This window comes from Galeopterus variegatus, unplaced genomic scaffold (assembly GCF_000696425.1).
Source record: "Galeopterus variegatus unplaced genomic scaffold, G_variegatus-3.0.2 Scaffold2228, whole genome shotgun sequence".
NCBI lineage: Eukaryota > Metazoa > Chordata > Mammalia > Dermoptera > Cynocephalidae > Galeopterus > Galeopterus variegatus.
In genome coordinates, this window is record NW_007728339.1 from 110,051 (window position 1) to 127,125 (window position 17,075).

Here is a 17,075-nt window from a genome sequence, read left to right on the forward strand (position 1 = left end):
AGGGGTGGAGGAGGAGGGGAGGGGGAAGGGGAGAGATTGGATAAGGGGCATAAAGAATAAGTATGATTTGTAACAATGAATATGCTAATAAAACAAAACAAAAAATTTAATAAAAAATAAAATCTCTGTAAAAATCTATAAAAAGTGGGTTAGGTGATCTCAAAGGTAAGACATTTCTGCTTTACAGTGACCCTTGTTGATTTTCCTAGACTTCTCACAGGTGTCCCCATTGGATGCCATTCCCATACTGGGATTCTAACTTGATTTCCTAGGATTGGTTTCTGAGCCCCAAGTTCAATCCAAAGAAATCCATTTATAAACTACATCTCAAGCACAAATGAAACTAACTCCATAATAGAAAACAAGAAAAAAAAGGGGGTGGGGGGGACAAAAAGAAAGATTTCTACTTAGGGATGTTAGTGGTATCAGGATTTCAAAATGCCTTTTTATAATTATTTGTTAATTCACTTTTCTCTATTGTTTTATGTTTTGCAATAAAAGAAAAAAGAATTTAAAAAATCTTGAAGCTGGCTGGGAGCAATAGGGGTGGAGTTGAAATACGAAGGCACAAATGACGTGGGCAGAGGTGGGCAGAGCTGTGGATGACAGCAACAAAAAAGGAGAGAAAGTGATTGGAGAAAGAAACAGCTGGAACGATATTTATTCAAAGACAGCTCATTAAAGGACGTGGAGCACCTGGCAGAAGTGGCAGTCGTCCTAAATTAGGAAGAAACTTCCAACGCAAGTTTCCCTGAGAAAAATGGGCACCAAGGGCAAAGTAAGCAAATAAGCTGAATCTCTGCTCAGTTTGTGCTTTATTGTGTCTTTGTACATTTCCTGAAAGAAGCTTCCTTCAGGGGTTACTGTCAGAAAACAGCAACTTAAAATTGATGAAAAAGATATGACTGGCCCGTATGCTAAGAATTTATTCTAAGGAAATAACAGTGAATTTGCCAAAATGTTTAATACAAGGGTGTTCAATTAAATATTATTTAAATAGACAAAAAGAGAGATTTAAGTAACTATTCCATAACCATAAAATAGAAGATGCATTTGTTAGAAATAATGTTGGAGAAGAATATGGAAAATATTCATAGTATATTAATAAGTAGAAAAAAGTAGATTACAAAAGACTGCACACAATATGATCCCATTTGGGGATATTCAAAGGATTTACATCAAAAGCATAAAGTAGGTGATAAAGGTAATATGTTTATTTGTAATAAGATGTTTAAAAACATAATTCAAAATTCCATAACAACTATAGAAAAATATGTATTCGTGTGATCCAAGACTGGGAAAATGATACCAAATGTAAAAATAGTAGTGTTAAAATGGAGAATTATAGGTTTGTTTCTTTCTACTTTCTTTCAATGTTGCCTATATTTGAAATTAAAAATATAACAAGGCTAGAAAATAATCCAGGGATTATAAAATTCTAAATGCTTAAATTTTTCCATTTTTACCCAAATTTTTGCAAAGAGACCAAATTTTTTTTTAATTTGTAATCTGCTGATAAATTTAGCAGTCATGTAAGTCTCACTTCCCACACTTTTAATAAATCACCTGGGGATTTTGTTCAAATGCAGATTTTGATTTAGTGGATTTGGGGCAGAGCTTTCACGTCTAACAAGTTCCCAGGTAATATGAATAACTGCTGGTCTGAGGACCACACTTTGAGTAGCGAGATGTAAAACATACCTGGATGTTACAGCTCTAAGGACTCCGATAATTCAGAGCTGATTACAGATGGTTCAGTCAACCAATATTTATTGGCCATCGACCCTGCCCAAACCATATACATATATCCTCTCTGTTATGCAGGAAAAAAAACAAGGCATTATATTAAGGTAAACTTTAACATACCTGTTCTTCTCCAAAAAGAAAAAGTGTAATGACTGTAATGTAGAATTTAACTTCTTATTTTCAGTTAAGACCACTTGTCTTTAAAATAATGTAATTGTATATAAAATCCAGCCACAAACTCCTTAACTCTTTGTCATAAATTATGGTATCAATATACTCTAATTTTTCCCCACGATGTCCTCATTCTTTCACCCTCCCTCCCTCCCTTTGTCAACATCTTTCTTCCTTCCTTCCTTTCTCTTTTTCTCTCTCTTTCAGATTATTAAATGCAAAGCAGCTGTTGCCTGGGAAGCAGGCAAGCCCCTCTGCATTGAAGAGGTAGAGGTAGCTCCCCCCAAGGCTCACGAAATTCGCATTCGGGTGAGTAGGGACTGTCCCTGGGTGAGGACAGGCAGGCCCCTAAGTGCAGACTTGGCATCTATCAGATCAATCCTATGTGGTATGACTAAGAGGCTTGGAGTTTCCATTATGGGAGAGTTGTATTTTTAGGCTCAAATAAAAACAGGCACTATCCCCAGGAGGGATAAATTATTAATCACTTGAGTAAATTTTGGTAATGGGCTTAAAATTTAATTGAATTATCTTAACATTAATCATTTACCCTAAGAATCAGACAAAGGAATTCACTTTGGATTAGAGTTAGTTAGGTTTTCTTTTTGTTTTCCAATTGCAGTCACTGGAAAGTGTTATTAAAGGGGAAACAGAGAATTTGGTCCAAAATAAAGCAGAGAGAAAAACTGACAGGCTGCCTGTAAGGAAAATGAAAAATGGTCAGGCTCCCTCAGCTGTTCAGAACGTTGTCAAGCATGACCTAACCTGTTTGATGTTACTATGTTAACTGCGCACATGCACCCAGGTGTTCCTTGGCTATTGTCTTATGTAATTGCACATGTGTGCCCAAGTGTTTGGTTATCTGACTCCCACCCAGGTGTCTCTGGGTTGTCTGACTTAACTATAAAGGTCAAACACAGCTCTGATCCACAATGCCCCCCTGGGATGCCCCTGGGAGGCTACCTGGGGGCCGCTGGAGGCTGCTGCTGCTGCTGAGGAGGCTGGGGGCTGAGCTCATGTCCAAATAAAGCATGTTAACCTTGCCAACAGCTCCAAGGATCTTTCCAATTACCTAGCTCATGACCTGCATATGAGGGGTCTGTGACCCATTCTGTACAGGCCAGGTTTGAAGGTTCTGTGACCCAGCCCAACACTGCCCTGGGCAGCACAAGGGTCCTGGGTGCCCAGAGGAAGGAACAGGATGGATTAGCAGGGAGAAGAGACTGCATCAGGTAAAGCAGTATCACAGATGGCAAGTTTGGCAATTTCTCCATCTTTCTCAGAGCTGGCCAGGCTCATGTTTTTCCTCTGAAACACCCCACTAAGAGTTTGTACACAAGAATGAATGGGACATTCTCATGAACAAAATCTTGAAGAATACAGGGATACATTGGTAATTAATGTAGACAATCCTATATTTGGTATCTCCGTTTTAACTATAAAAGGTATATTCCCTCACCTTAATTCCATGTAGTATCAACAAAATTTGAATAAGCCCCAGAAACCTGTGTACCCTCCATCCCCTCTGCCTAGGAGACTTTACCTCTTCCCTATTACCTTTGATTTTTCTTCTCCTGGAGACAATAATTGCCAGTCCTATCTCTTTTTATTATTTCTTTGACAACAATGAAAGAAAACAAAGGTGCCTTATAAAAGAAAAAGAATCTATCCTAGTATGTTTTTATTTGTTCTCTTTTTTCAAAATGGAATTTTTTAATTGAGTTCTACGAGAGAAGTAAAGTTTCACGATGATGTCAGGCCTAAAATTACATGTAATATCCAGCCCAATAACATAATTGCAGATACACACCTCAAGTCTGTGATTTCTTTGTAGATCATTGCCACTGCCTTGTGCCACACTGATGCCCACGTTATCAATCCTAAATTTAAGGAGGCTTTTTTCCCAGTGATCCCTGGCCATGAGGGTGCAGGAATTGTGGAAAGTATTGGGCCAGGAGTGACCAATGTCAAACCAGGTATTTTATTTTCTGATTCCAATGAAATATAAATGTCGGGATATTTGGGGAATAATTCCTAATACAGTCTGAGCTTTACATGCTGTAATTGGTCTCTATTTACATAGGGGGACTATCTTTTCCGAAGCAAAACTGCGACACAAAATTCATTACAGTCTAACAATGAGACAGAACATTTGAAATCAGAACTGTCTAATAAAATCTGGGAAATATGGTCACTTTATTTACACATAGCACTGAGAAATTGTCCTATGAAGCACAGTTACAATGTTAGCTTAAACTGAAGCTTCCATGGTGCACTAATGACACTTTATAACAATTTCATGTATATTAAAGCAGAAAACTATTTTAATATTATATAAAGAATGAGGACTTATAGGTAGTTTAAGTGAGAAATATTATACATATGCCAATGTTAGCTTGAGAGTCTTTTTGGAAGTTTGTAAGATAAAAACAATACCTAAATGAAGCACACCAGTAGCTGAAATTATTAACATCACATTTTACAACAGATCCACCAGTACTGGAATATGGGCTGTATAATCCACATTTGTCAGGCAGGATGAACCATATCACTCTTTCCTTCCTTAATGAGAATGCTCCAAACTTAGAGTGTATTAGTATCTTTCCATTCCAAAAAAGATCCTAGAAACAAATTGGTCCCAAAAGTTTTGCATCCATGAGGGAGTCTAGCCAATGAAATTTTTTTAGTTCCAGCTCTGCCCCTCATTTACTGGCTATGTGACCTTGGCCAATTATGCGGCTTTTCTGTGGTTCAACTCAGGTTTCATTTTCTAAAGTGTGGATAATAATAATGTTCATCTTAGAGGGTTGTTCTGAGTATTAAGTGAGATAATACACAAATAGTTAGAATGGTTCCTGGCACATACTGAATGTTGAACAAATGTGAATTATCGTCATTGAACATTGGTCCTCAAAGAACAGAGCCATTACTAAATTGGACTCGAGTAAAAAAATGAGAAAATGTGGAATTTGAGAGTCAATCTAAATGGTGAAATATGGCAATGATATAAAGTTTATTCTCTGTATCTAGCCTATTATTGTTCACCTCTCCTTGTTCACCTCTTCTGTTCTATATAATGTTCCATACATTTTAAATGTAATAATAGTCATGATGCAAAGAGTTGCAATAACAGCAGAATTTCAGACAGGACTGTGCACCTAATGAAATCAGTATTTGTTGCTTGACTGTCCAGTGGAGTAATTAAAACAAACAAACAAAAAGAGACAATACGAGTATATGCAATTCTTGGGGGGATCTGCAATCTTGTAAGGTAATGAAATATTGTAGCCACCTATGCTTTCTGCTGAATATAATATGTATAAAGAATGATGTTTTCCACTGATTTGTAAGTAACATCTTAGACACCATTCAACATAAGACCTTTCTTTCTAGGTGACAAAGTAATTCCACTCTACACACCTCAATGTAGAAAATGCAAGTTCTGCCTGAGTCCACTTACAAATATTTGTGAAAAACTCAGGTAAGGGGCTGAGCCCGTGGCGCACTCGGGAGAGTGCAGCACTGGGAGCACAGCAGCGCTCGCGCTGAGGGTTCAGATCCTATATAGGGATGGCCGGTGCACTCACAGCACTCACTGGCTGAGCGCCGTGCGGCTGGTCTCAAAAAAAAAAAAAAAAAAAAAAAAAAAGCTGTATATTTGGTCTGATTCCAATTATTTGGGCCAGCCCGGAGGCACGCTCGGTAGAGTGCGGCGCTTGGGAGTGCGGCGGTGCTCCCGCCGAGGGTTCGGAACCCATATAGAGACCGGTCCGCTCACTGGCTGAGCGCGGTGCGGGCGCAACACTGAGGGTAGCGATCCCATTGTCGGTCGCAGTGCGGGCACGACACCGAGGGTTGCGATCCCGTTACCAGTCACGAAAAAAGACAAAAACGAGGGTAGCGATCCCATTGTCGGTCGCAGTGCGGGCACGACACCGAGGGTTGCGATCCCGTTACCAGTCACAAAAAAAGACAAAAAGGGAAAAAAAAAAAAAATTCAGGTAAGCTCTCTATACTGTTAGTAAGAGTACAAATTGGTACAAATATTTTGGGAAGCACATTGGTAATACCTAAATGGAGTTGAAGAGGTACAAACCTTCCATCCACCAATTCCACTGCTAGGTATGTACAAGACACTGATGCAAATGCACACAAAGAGATACATGCTAGAATGTTTATTGCAACATTGTTTATAGTATCAAGCAACTGAAAAGCACAAATGTCCATCAATAAGAAAATGGATTAATAAATAGTTGTGTAGTAACACAATGGAATGCTATACAACAATGAAAATGGCTAAACTTGAACTACATGTATCAACACAGAATAATCTCACACACATAACGTTAACGAAAAGAAGCAAGTATGAAGGATATATTTAGTAAGGTGTCATATTTAAAAGCATACGTTTTTGTGTATGTTCGAAAAGTAAAAATACATTACTGGAATGATAAATGCCAAATTCAGAATAGTAGCTGCTTGTACAGGGATTAGAGAAGGATGCAATGGGGCACAGTAGAGTAATTTACTCCAAGGCAACATAGATTTGTCTTGGAGCCAGGATTTTAACCTAGGCAGTATGGCTCCAGTGTCTAAAATCTTAATCATCTGTGTTTACTAAGACTACAGAAAGATCCTTTTGTTCTTAATGCTAATTGAAACTACTTATTTAAGAAACTAAACTGTATGACACTTAGATCTATTATTGTGCCTTCATTTCCTCATCTATAAAATGGCAATAATAATAATGCCTGCTTCATAGGATTGTTGTAGATATTCAAAGAATTAATACACTCTTTTACAAACCTGTAAAGAAATAATAGATTTAAACAATGACCGTAAATTCTTTCTAATATCACAAAAGAGAGATAATCAGTTGTATGTCCCTCCAGATGAAATACACACCACCACCTATGAAGTTTTCCAACAAAAAATATAAAACCAGAATCAGATCAAATGTTTAGATCAAAACAAGATGAAATACAGGGATGGAGAAATATGTTAAAATATGCTAAAGGAATGTAATTAGCAAAACCCAGAATGAGAAAAACTCTATAGGACTAAATGACTAAAACTCTATAGGTCTAAATGACAGTTTCTTCAACAAATAAATTACAATGAATAAAAGGGGGGAGGAAGGAATCTATAAATTAAGAGACTTAAGAAATATATCAATCAAATATACTATGTGGAACAAAAAGAATCTTTTAGAGATACATACTGAAATATTTACAGATGAAATAATGATGTCTGGGAGGGATAATAGATGAAAATAGACTGGCCGTTGAGTTGGTAGTTACTGGGGCTGGGACATAGACACGTGTAAGTCCATCATGCTATTCTTTCTACTTTCATATGTTTGAGCTTTCCATAATAAAAAATGTTTGAGTTAACAAATGTAAATCCCTCTAAAGAGTTTCTGGCACATGAAAAACATTCAACAAAAGTTTGTAGTTATTATTTTTAAAATAGTTCTAACAGACTATATATTAATGTCAAAAGTCTCAAGTTATTCTCAGTTTTTCCATTTTATAAAATTGTCATAACAAACATATAATACCCAAAATATATGATATTTTGTGGAAAAGTGACCAGGGTCCCATTACTTTTTCATTATTTGTATCTTTTTTGTTTGTTTTTAATTTTTTAGTCAAGTTAAACATCCTATTGCTGATCAAGAACTAATGGAAGACAAAACCAGCAGATTTACCTGCAAAGGAAAACCAATTTACCATTTCATGGGAATCAGTACATTCTCTCAGTACACTGTGGTGTCAGATATTAATCTTGCCAAAATAGATGATGATGCAAATTTAGAGAGAGTTTGTTTGATTGGATGTGGGTTTTCAACTGGCTATGGCGCTGCAATCAACACTGCCAAGGTAAATGGTTAAACGCCAGGTTGTAAAAAACAGGTGTTACTAGGAGGCAATATGATGTAAACAAACTGGAGTTAATTCTCTTCAAACTCTGGCTATGTCATTTATTACCTCTGTGATTTTTCAAGTTATTAAAACCTCTCTAGAATAATAGCTACTACAAATACTTATGGAGATAATTAAATCATATTCCATATGTACATCTTTCCCAGTAGCCAGCATCTAGCTGGCACCCAGTGCACGTTATGTACTATATTAGCAAGGTATATTATAGACCATCCCTGATTTAAATACAGGCTGCTTAAATATGTCCCCTAAATATGAATGCGCATTCTGGAACAATTGACCCAATCAAAAGGCACCTGTCTGTGTAGTATTTTTCCACCACTATAACACATAATCCAGTTATAGCATCTTTCCTTACTATCTTGTGTATTGTTTCCATTTATACAATGTAACAAACATTTGTTAAAGACTCAGCATTCAGAAGAATCCTTGACAACAATGTAGAAGATAAAAGTCTCTGCCTTCAATTTAGCCTTTTAAAGAAACACACACACAGTCAAGGCAGATTATAAATTATGTGATGTAGAAAAAGCAAAAAGATAGCCACTGATTTCTGATTGAATAATCAAGAAAAGTCTCATGGAGAGAATGTTCTTTAAGTCAGGCCTAGAAGTATAGGTTATATTTTCGTTATAGAAAATACAGCAAAAAGTACACCTCTTCATACAGCTTAGAGAAGAGCATGAACTAAGGGAGAGGAAAGCATAACAATTATTTTGTGGCTGTTGTACTGGGAATATCATAGAGATGAAGTTGGAAGGTAAACAGAGGTCAGATAATAAAAAATCCTTCAATGCTATGCAAAGAAGTTTGGATTTCATTCCATTTAAACGAATTGATGATTTGGAGTGATCAAATGAGTTAATATACATTTAGTGAATTATTAGTGGTCATTCAAAATTAACTGTAACATTAATACGACCTAATAAGTTCTATTAGAAATATAGAGGTCAAATTATTTGTGATCCAATTTTAAAAGGAAAACAATAAACCCCATAGAATATGTGGACTTTCAAATTTTGTTCTAACACTGAAGGAAAATTAAAACAAGAGAATTATTTTCGCTTGGATTTGTTTCTTCTGAGCTGATAATCTTAATGGTCCTCAAATGATTCTCCAAATTTAGGTAGTAACACGTCTGTTTTCACATTGGCAGATTTTCTTTATTGGCTATATCATATAGTTTTATAACATGCAGTCTTTCATTTACATGTTCATGCCCCCACTTAACCCTCCCCCTTAAAAGAAAAAAAATAATGGAACCAGCTGCCTTAAAAGTTACTTTAAAATTTTCCTACCTGCAGGTCACCCCCGGTTCTACTTGTGCTATTTTTGGACTCGGAGGTGTAGGTCTTTCTGCTGTGATGGGTTGTAAGATAGCAGGAGCTTCCAGAATCATAGCTATTGACATCAACAGTGAGAAATTTACAAAGGCCAAAGCCCTGGGAGCCACTGACTGCCTCAATCCTAGAGACTTAGATAAACCCATCCAGGAGGTCATCATTGAATTGACCAATGGAGGTGTGGATTTTGCCCTTGACTGTGCAGGCGGACCTGAAACCATGGTATGTATATTTTTTCCTTGGATCTTATCTTCAATTTATTCTTTGACCATCAAATAATAGGGAAGAGTAGGTCACATTCATTACAGTTTTCAAAAGTGGTGACAGGGAAATAGAACTGTCCGCTACAAATCATTTCCCCCGCCCTCAGCTGTACTGCATTTCCTTCAATGCCTACTGATAGTCCCCTCAATTGCCAATACTATCTTTGTGGTTCACTCTTCTCGTGTGATAAGATAAGCAGCCATACCAGCATTATTTGCAGATTATTTATTGGTATTGATTTTTCTTTTGAGATCCTTTTAAGAAGCTCAGTATTATTAGACTGGAAGTAGTGTTTTCTAATTTCGTTTTCCACAGTAATTTCAGTTGCCTCTTTCTAAAAGACAGTTTTTGAGGTTTCTTCATTTTAATTAGCTGAAGTTCCTTTTGACTATTAAGTCAGATAAAATGTGGAATGCATTAGCTAACTTGAAGCACTCTTTAGCAAAAGATATAAAGAAATTAATTAATTGCAATGCATAAATGAATAGAATTAGTACCTGTCTGCTTAACTATTTTATGTATTATATACATATGTTACTGTTATTAATATTTAATATTTGTTAATATGGTGTATATTTTATATAATACTGTATAATAAATCTTTATTAAAATTAATAAACATCAATGTATATGTATATCTTTATATTTATTTAGTTTTATTTTTAATGTTAATATGTTTATATTTATATTATAATATTTTATAATCTTATACCACAAAAATGGCACAAAGGATGGGTGGGGTGGAAAATAGAATTTACTATTATAAGGTCATATAAGTGTTAACTAGGAAATGAAGTGTGAAGTTGTATAATATTGATTCCAAACAGATCTTCATAAGTTTTAGGCCTAGAGCAACTACTAAATATTAATAAAAAGAAGTACAGCTAAGAAGGCAATAGAAAAAATAAAATGGGTACTAAAAAAAAAAATTGGTTAATCCATTGTTAAGAAGCTGGCAAGGCAAGCCACATACTGGGAGCACATTGATTCCAAACAGATCTTGATAAGTTTTAGGCCTAGAGCAACTACTAAATATTAATAAAAAGAAGTACAGCTAAGAAGGCAATAGAAAAAATAAAATGGGTACTAAAAAAAAAATTGGTTAATCCATTGTTAAGAAGCTGGCAAGGCAAGCCACATACTGGGAGCAAATATTTACAATATATATATTCCAAAAAAAGGACTTATGATATATAAAAACTCCTACAACCTAATAGTAACAGTACAAACAATTCAATTTTTAAAAATGGCCAACAAGCACATGAAAAGATGCTCAAGATTACTAGTTATTAGAGAAATGTCAACTTATTTTTATTAGCATATTCATTGTTGCAAATCATACTTATTCTTTATGCCCCTTATCCAATCCCCCCTCCCCTTTCCCCTCTATCTTTCCCCCTCCCCCCTCTAATAACCATAGATTTGTTCTCTCCATCTCACAGGTTAAATCTTCCTTTGCTGGTTTGTTGCCTAGATGATCTGTCCAGTACTGAGACAGGTGTGATCAAGTCCTCCCCTATTACCATAAATCAGATGTTTCTTCTATTACCCTGGAGTGCTTTGTGGAGAGAAATGACATCTTTTTTGTTTTTGGTCTCCGCTGGTGCCTCTCCTTGTGTTGGTGCAGTTGAGAGTCTGGCATGCCATCAGCACAGTGGCTGTGACTGCTGCTATAGAGACTAGCCACTTTTGTGGCAGCCATGGCAATTGCAGTGGCTATGGTGGGTTACCTGCTTGAAAATGGTGTTTTTGGTGTGCTCTTGACCTGGTTGTGGCTGGGTTCAGCTTCCACCAGCTCCATAACTCAGGACGCCAGTGGAGGCAGCTTGCCTAGTTGCAGCTGGGTTCAGCTTCATCCAAATCCATGCCTCATTCTAAGATGTTGTTGCAGAGCAACTGGGCGGGGTGGGGGGGGGCAAAGGGAAGAGGAAAGAAAAGAGGGTGGGAAGAGGAGGAAAGGGGGGGCATGACTGAGGACTGTGGCACCCCCCTCATTCCAGCAACTTCATGAACTCCGTAGGTCTCTCCTCCTCTTCTCCTGAGCTCTAGTGGCCCCAACTTGGCAGTTTGTTGCTTTTCAATAGTTTTAAATTGATTGATTTGTGGGAGAGAATGACACTAGGGACCGTCTATTCCACCCTCTTGACCAGAAGTCAGAAATAAATATTTTAAAAGAATTGTGCCTTATGAGAAGTGAGCCCCCCCCCCAAAAAAAAAAAAACAGAAAAGGCAGATTTAGAGGAGGGAATAGAAAAGGTGTTTCCTAACAGCTGAGAGGTATCCACTCCTATCTTAAAATAAAGCAGAGAGTGGTTAGCAACCTACAAACAATCCAGTTCTGTGTGTCAGATCTCAATAAATGGGATGCAAGATTAGGTCCAAATGACATATTTGAAATTTTCTATATTTAAAAAAGAAAGAAAGAAAAACACATTGCAAAATGAAAAAGTGCATCTTTTTTTCCTGAACACTAGAATTTTGTATTATTCAGATTTCTTTTCTTAGGACAGGCTACATAATCCGCAGGGCCCTTCTGAGCGTGGGGCCCTGAGTTGCTACATTGGTTGCATGTCCATGAAGCCAGCCCTGTCCATTCTACTCCAAAAAGTGGGGTAAAGAGCCAGTTGCAACCTATTGGCAGTGCATGGAAAAGGTAGCTTGTTAGAGTGTCCAGCCTTACGTTCCAGTGAATCAGAGAATAATCACCTAATACATATTTGCTCAAAGATACTAAGCAGAGTTTTGCAGGGGGTTGTTTTGTTTTTGTTTTAATGAAACAACCAAAGAATTTATCAACTGAACTATCTGCCTATGCATTCTTATTTCATTAGTGAGAGCTATGAAATAGTTGTGAAGTATTTACAATGTCACTTAGCCTGGCTCCTAAACCCTCCCCTGGGGAAGGTATAAGAATAAAATGCAGTACTTCATGCTCCCAGAAGTAGGCTTTGTGCTGGTTCTTCTTTTTGGTTCTTACCTGACTGGTGCATTCCCCAGCAGAGAAGGGAGACTTAGGAAGAGCTATGATGAGAGCAACAGGCTGTTATTCCTCAGTCATTCTTAGAACGGTTTCCTTATAATATATGTAAACTACTTAAATGTTATTTGGCCAGTAACAAGCACTCAATAAACAGTAGCTATTACTGAAAATGCATGCATTAATGGCTCCTTATCCTACAGAGTTCCCCCATGGTCAAAGCTTCAGGCCCTGATTTTGGATTGACTTTGGCACCTGCAGCCTGCAATGTGCCACATTCCTTCCTCCATTTCCCACAGCTCAAATTTTTTTCACAAATATTGTAATTCAGCCTATTTACCTTGCAAGTATTTTAGTATATGCCCATGGTAGATCATCAAAAACCTGTTGGTTAAAGTTTATAATATCTTTTATGGATCTTTCCTAACTCCATGCATGTGTGCTTCTCTTGACATACAATGATATACATTCTAGATTCAGCCTAACTATGGTATTATACAGAATAAAATAATATATTCTGGTTTTTTTCCAAATCTTTTTTCATAAAGCTCAAAATTGTATCGAACATTCTATTTATAACGGAATACTGGAGCCTCGAGGCTCAAACTACAATGACACTATGACCTAAGTAGCTTGAATCCCATTATTTTATGTGCAGAATTAGATAAATTTTCCCTAAAGCATTGTACATACCCACACTGGAGTTCATGTTCTTCTTTTCTACCTACTCAGCCTTGTGTTTGACTTTCCAGAAAGCAACCCTGGACTGCACAACAGTAGGTTGGGGATCATGTACTTTCATTGGAGTGGCCCCTGGTGACAACGGATTGAATATTTCTCCAGAGACGCTAATAATGGGCCGTACTATAAATGGATCATACTTTGGTGGTCAGTTTTTTTTTTTCTTCATAGTTTTTAATTTTCTTCATAGTAGTACTGAAATTCTTAGAGTGAAGATTATTGAAAGGAAAGGAAAATAATTTGTTTAAGTGAGAGCCTATAACATATCTAAACACTACAGAAAAACTATTCTATTAATTACTTGAAAGTAAACAGTTTATATAGAAAGATAAATAAATTTGCAAGTTGAAATTGCATTTGCATTGAAATGAACCAGCGTAGATGAACAAAAGGTAAACTTTGACCTAATTGAGATAATTCCTTATCTAGCCCAGAAAATAGTCTTGAATTGTTCTTATGAAGGAAATTATAAAAAATAGATATAAGGACAAAAAATTAAAGGTGGAGGGGAGGAGTTTAACCTATTGAAGCAACCCAAATCTGACCTAATAATTTCATTCATTCAACAAGCACTGATTAAACTACATCTTTATGTTAAGTGCCATGTCTTTCTTTATTTGGCATTATGGCCAAATTACAGGTTGGAAAAGTATAGATTCTGTCCCAAAGCTGGTTACTGACTACAAAAATAAGAAATTCGATCTGGATGCATTGGTGACCCATACCCTGCCTTTTGACAAAATCAATGAGGCATTTGACCTAATGAACCAAGGAAAAAGGTAAATTACCAAATAGATGATTGTTTAAAAATTTTTTTTATGATGATTCTATTTTTATTTGATCTTTAGAACTAACCAGTTTGTCTTTTCTGACACTTCCCACTGGATAGTGGTACTGGATATGCTTAAAAGATTAAATAGTGGCTATTTGGAAAATAGAAAAGCTTCCGTTTCAATAATGCACCCTGCTATACATTGTTACAACATACAGTGGTGGTATAAATTGACACATATTTTTCCTTTCACAAACAATAACTCAGTTACTACTGAGTTAACTCGGTAGGGGCTACTCCCTAGAAAAAGAGGTTTTTATAGTATAATAGTATAATATAATGTTAGATTCCTTTTCTACAATGTACCTGAGTCTGGAATCATTATGTTCTGGAATTTGACACAGGGTGCCCACTCCAGGCTTTTCATGATCACAGTTGGGTGAAAACCACAAGGATGTGAGCAGCACGTGGCAGGTATCAGATATGTAAAGGATGCCCCAACTCTCTCATTCTCTTGCTTTGTCCTGGTGCTCCTATAAGACAGCTTCTGGTCCACAATTTTAGCTATATTGTGTTCCTTTGTCATGGATTCTAGGAACTGATTAATAGAAATGTCCCAACTGGGGGATTTCTAGTTGGGGAGTGGATAAGACTAGATCAATAATTTTAGTTAAAATGTTCAAGCACAGCCTTGATCAATAGAAGCAAAGGTCAAAAACCCTAGAAACAATGTTACCTAGAAGAGATGCAGGACAAAGAAGAAATGAAAAAAAGAAGACATAGCAAAAGAGACGGGGAAAGTCTCAAGTAAAATGAAGTTTGAAGTTTGAAGCAGAGAATAAATGTTGCAGAAGAAGAAAACAAGTCCATGATGTGAAGACCCAGACTACTTCATGGGGAAGAAATCTGAGAAAATATCCCCACTGTCATGAACTCCCAGATTGGCAAACATGTTAGCCACAACATTTCAAAAAGAAGTTCAATAAAAAGAAAAGAAAAAATAAACATTTTTAAAGCTACACCATGTAAACTTAGTGTATAAGCCCTGCAATATCTTGCACAATCTCAATAGCCCCATAAGGAGTATTCTGCAAGTTAGAAGTTGGGTTAGGGTTTGGGGCCTTAGACCCTGGTACTCAGATCTCCTCTGCCACAACCCCTTATCCCTACAATTCTCAGTCATGGAATACATCCATAAGGAATGCTAAGAGGGAGCCAGATGGAAAGTGTTGCGATGTTTTATCAGCAGATGGGCAAGTCTCCCATACTCTCTCCAAGGAGGCCTAAGGGTAGACTCCTGAGTGGGGCCTCTTACTTCCTCTCTGGCCCACTGAATAGACCACCTAGCTGCCCACCCAGATGGAATGGTGGCAACCGGGAAGGCAGAGGATGAGCCTCCCCAGGTGCACTCACTGTGTGGGTACAGGAAGGACAAGAGAGGGCAAGTCCTCCTCCCATATCAACTGCACAGAAGCGGAGGGAAGGGGATGGGACACAATGACCAACTGGCCAGTCAAGGTGCAGTGACCTTGCTCCATGGTGAGAAAAGGACACAAAGTTTCTCCCTTCACTGGTAGGTGTACCTTCCAGTTCTTGAGTGAAAAAAATATTTATGCACGGCAACCTACTGAAGCCAGGGATTCCACAGTTCCAGCAGTAGTGTATGAGATAAGGATTCTCTGTCCTTGAGGCTGATTACCCACTTTGCTTCTACATGTTGGAGTTATTCAGGAATAAGAACATCTGGGTTCTCAGAAACTAGCATCCCAACACACTAACCACCACCTCCTTTGGTGCCCAACTTTGTCCTTAGCTGTCAGAGAACTAAGAACAGTGACTATTCCAAGACTAAAACCTCACTGCCCCTTTGGTATGCTCAACAGCAGCACTGGGCAACAAGGACCTCACCCAAGGGCTGAGTGAGGGTCCCCAATTTCCCCCAAGTTTAGTAGCACCATATATAACATTAATGCCGTGGAATGAGTGAATGAATGAATGAATGAATGGAATAAGATTACAAGATAAAAGAAATTAGGCTTAACAAAGTGGGTGTCTGTAAGGAAAAATTAGACCAAATCCTGAAATGAAAAAGCAAAAATTATTTCTGGGCTTCGGTTAAATTTATCATGAAAATTATACTTATTATTGTTTTGTTATTATTAACAGCATCCGAACAATCCTGATCTTTTGAAGATGCCAGGAGCAATTTGGAATACTGTCTGATTGAATCTGAACCTGTCTGGTTAATTTATTACTTGATACAATGAACCAAGGAAAGCTATGAGTTTGAACAAATATTTATGGTTAATGTCTCAACATAAAATAACTATAAGTATAACAGCATTTGAACCCATAAAATATATTAATATTTCCTATGTTAAATAACTGTGATAATTGAAGTGTTTGTGAATTGAATCATATGATGTTTAGGAATTGTTCAAAACTAGTTCTGGGGAGGTGGGAGTGGTGAATGAAGAGATAATATTTAAACTAGATTGGCCATATGTTTATAATTTTTAGGTTGGGTGATGAATATATGGAGTTTCATTATACTATTTCCACTTTTGTCTATGTCAAAAATTTTCCACAATAAAAAGATTTTTACTGGAAAAAAATCAGTGTATATATATATGTATATATAAAATGCTATTATGTAATTTCTGTGTATTAATAAGCTACAAGCTACTCTTTTTAATCAAGCTGCTAAATAATTTCCTTTTTAACATCTGTAAATGTCTCCTCTCTTAGCCCCACTTTATCATTAACTATAATCACAGTAACGGGATTATCAGAATCTACATAAGAGAAGATTTTAAAAAGAAGAAAATACATCTACACTCTCAAATTTCTATCTCTATAAAATAATTGCCCTTTCATTTTTGATAATTATCACAACATGTGTTTAATGTTTTACAGTTTAATCTGTAATTGGCACTAATTAATGCTATTTTCTAAAGTCAACTAAAAGTGACAAAGAGCACTGTACTTATCATAAAGTAATGTAGTAAGTAAAAATATTTATAGTTAAAAATTTAACATATAAGATTTATATAAAAAGTAGAAAAATGGTAATTTTCAATCTATTGTACTCATAGATGTTATAACAGACAGTTTAA

At 36.7% G+C, this 17,075-nt stretch overlaps 1 protein-coding gene across 3 annotated transcripts; it reads left to right on the forward strand.

Moving 5' to 3' along the window:
• The first annotated feature begins 693 nt into the window (after nucleotides 1-693).
• ADH4 (alcohol dehydrogenase 4 (class II), pi polypeptide) lies at nucleotides 694-16,461 on the forward strand. 3 transcript variants are annotated; one of them, XM_008580973.1, is made up of 9 exons: nucleotides 698-778; nucleotides 2,125-2,226; nucleotides 3,752-3,893; nucleotides 5,311-5,398; nucleotides 7,568-7,799; nucleotides 9,167-9,427; nucleotides 13,199-13,334; nucleotides 13,828-13,966; nucleotides 16,126-16,461. In XM_008580973.1, exons 1-9 carry the CDS (start codon nucleotides 761-763, stop codon nucleotides 16,148-16,150), a joined length of 1,143 nt encoding a protein of 380 aa, XP_008579195.1. In that variant the 5' UTR covers nucleotides 698-760; the 3' UTR covers nucleotides 16,151-16,461. The 3 variants fall into 3 exon arrangements, with proteins under 3 accessions (XP_008579197.1, XP_008579195.1, XP_008579196.1); XM_008580974.1 differs by lacking the exon at nucleotides 16,126-16,461 and adding an exon at nucleotides 14,364-14,395; XM_008580975.1 differs by lacking the exon at nucleotides 2,125-2,226 and having other exon boundaries at nucleotides 694-778; nucleotides 16,126-16,211.
• The last annotated feature ends 614 nt before the right edge of the window (nucleotides 16,462-17,075 follow it).

What these genes read in the sequence shown, in the direction of transcription:
- ADH4 (XM_008580973.1), top strand. An exon ending in AATATTTGTGAAAAACTCAG is followed by an intron (nt 5,399 to 7,567) that starts GTAAGGGGCTGA and finishes TTAATTTTTTAG; the next exon opens with TCAAGTTAAACATCCTATTG. An exon ending in CTAATGAACCAAGGAAAAAG is followed by an intron (nt 13,967 to 16,125) that starts GTAAATTACCAA and finishes TATTATTAACAG; the next exon opens with CATCCGAACAATCCTGATCT.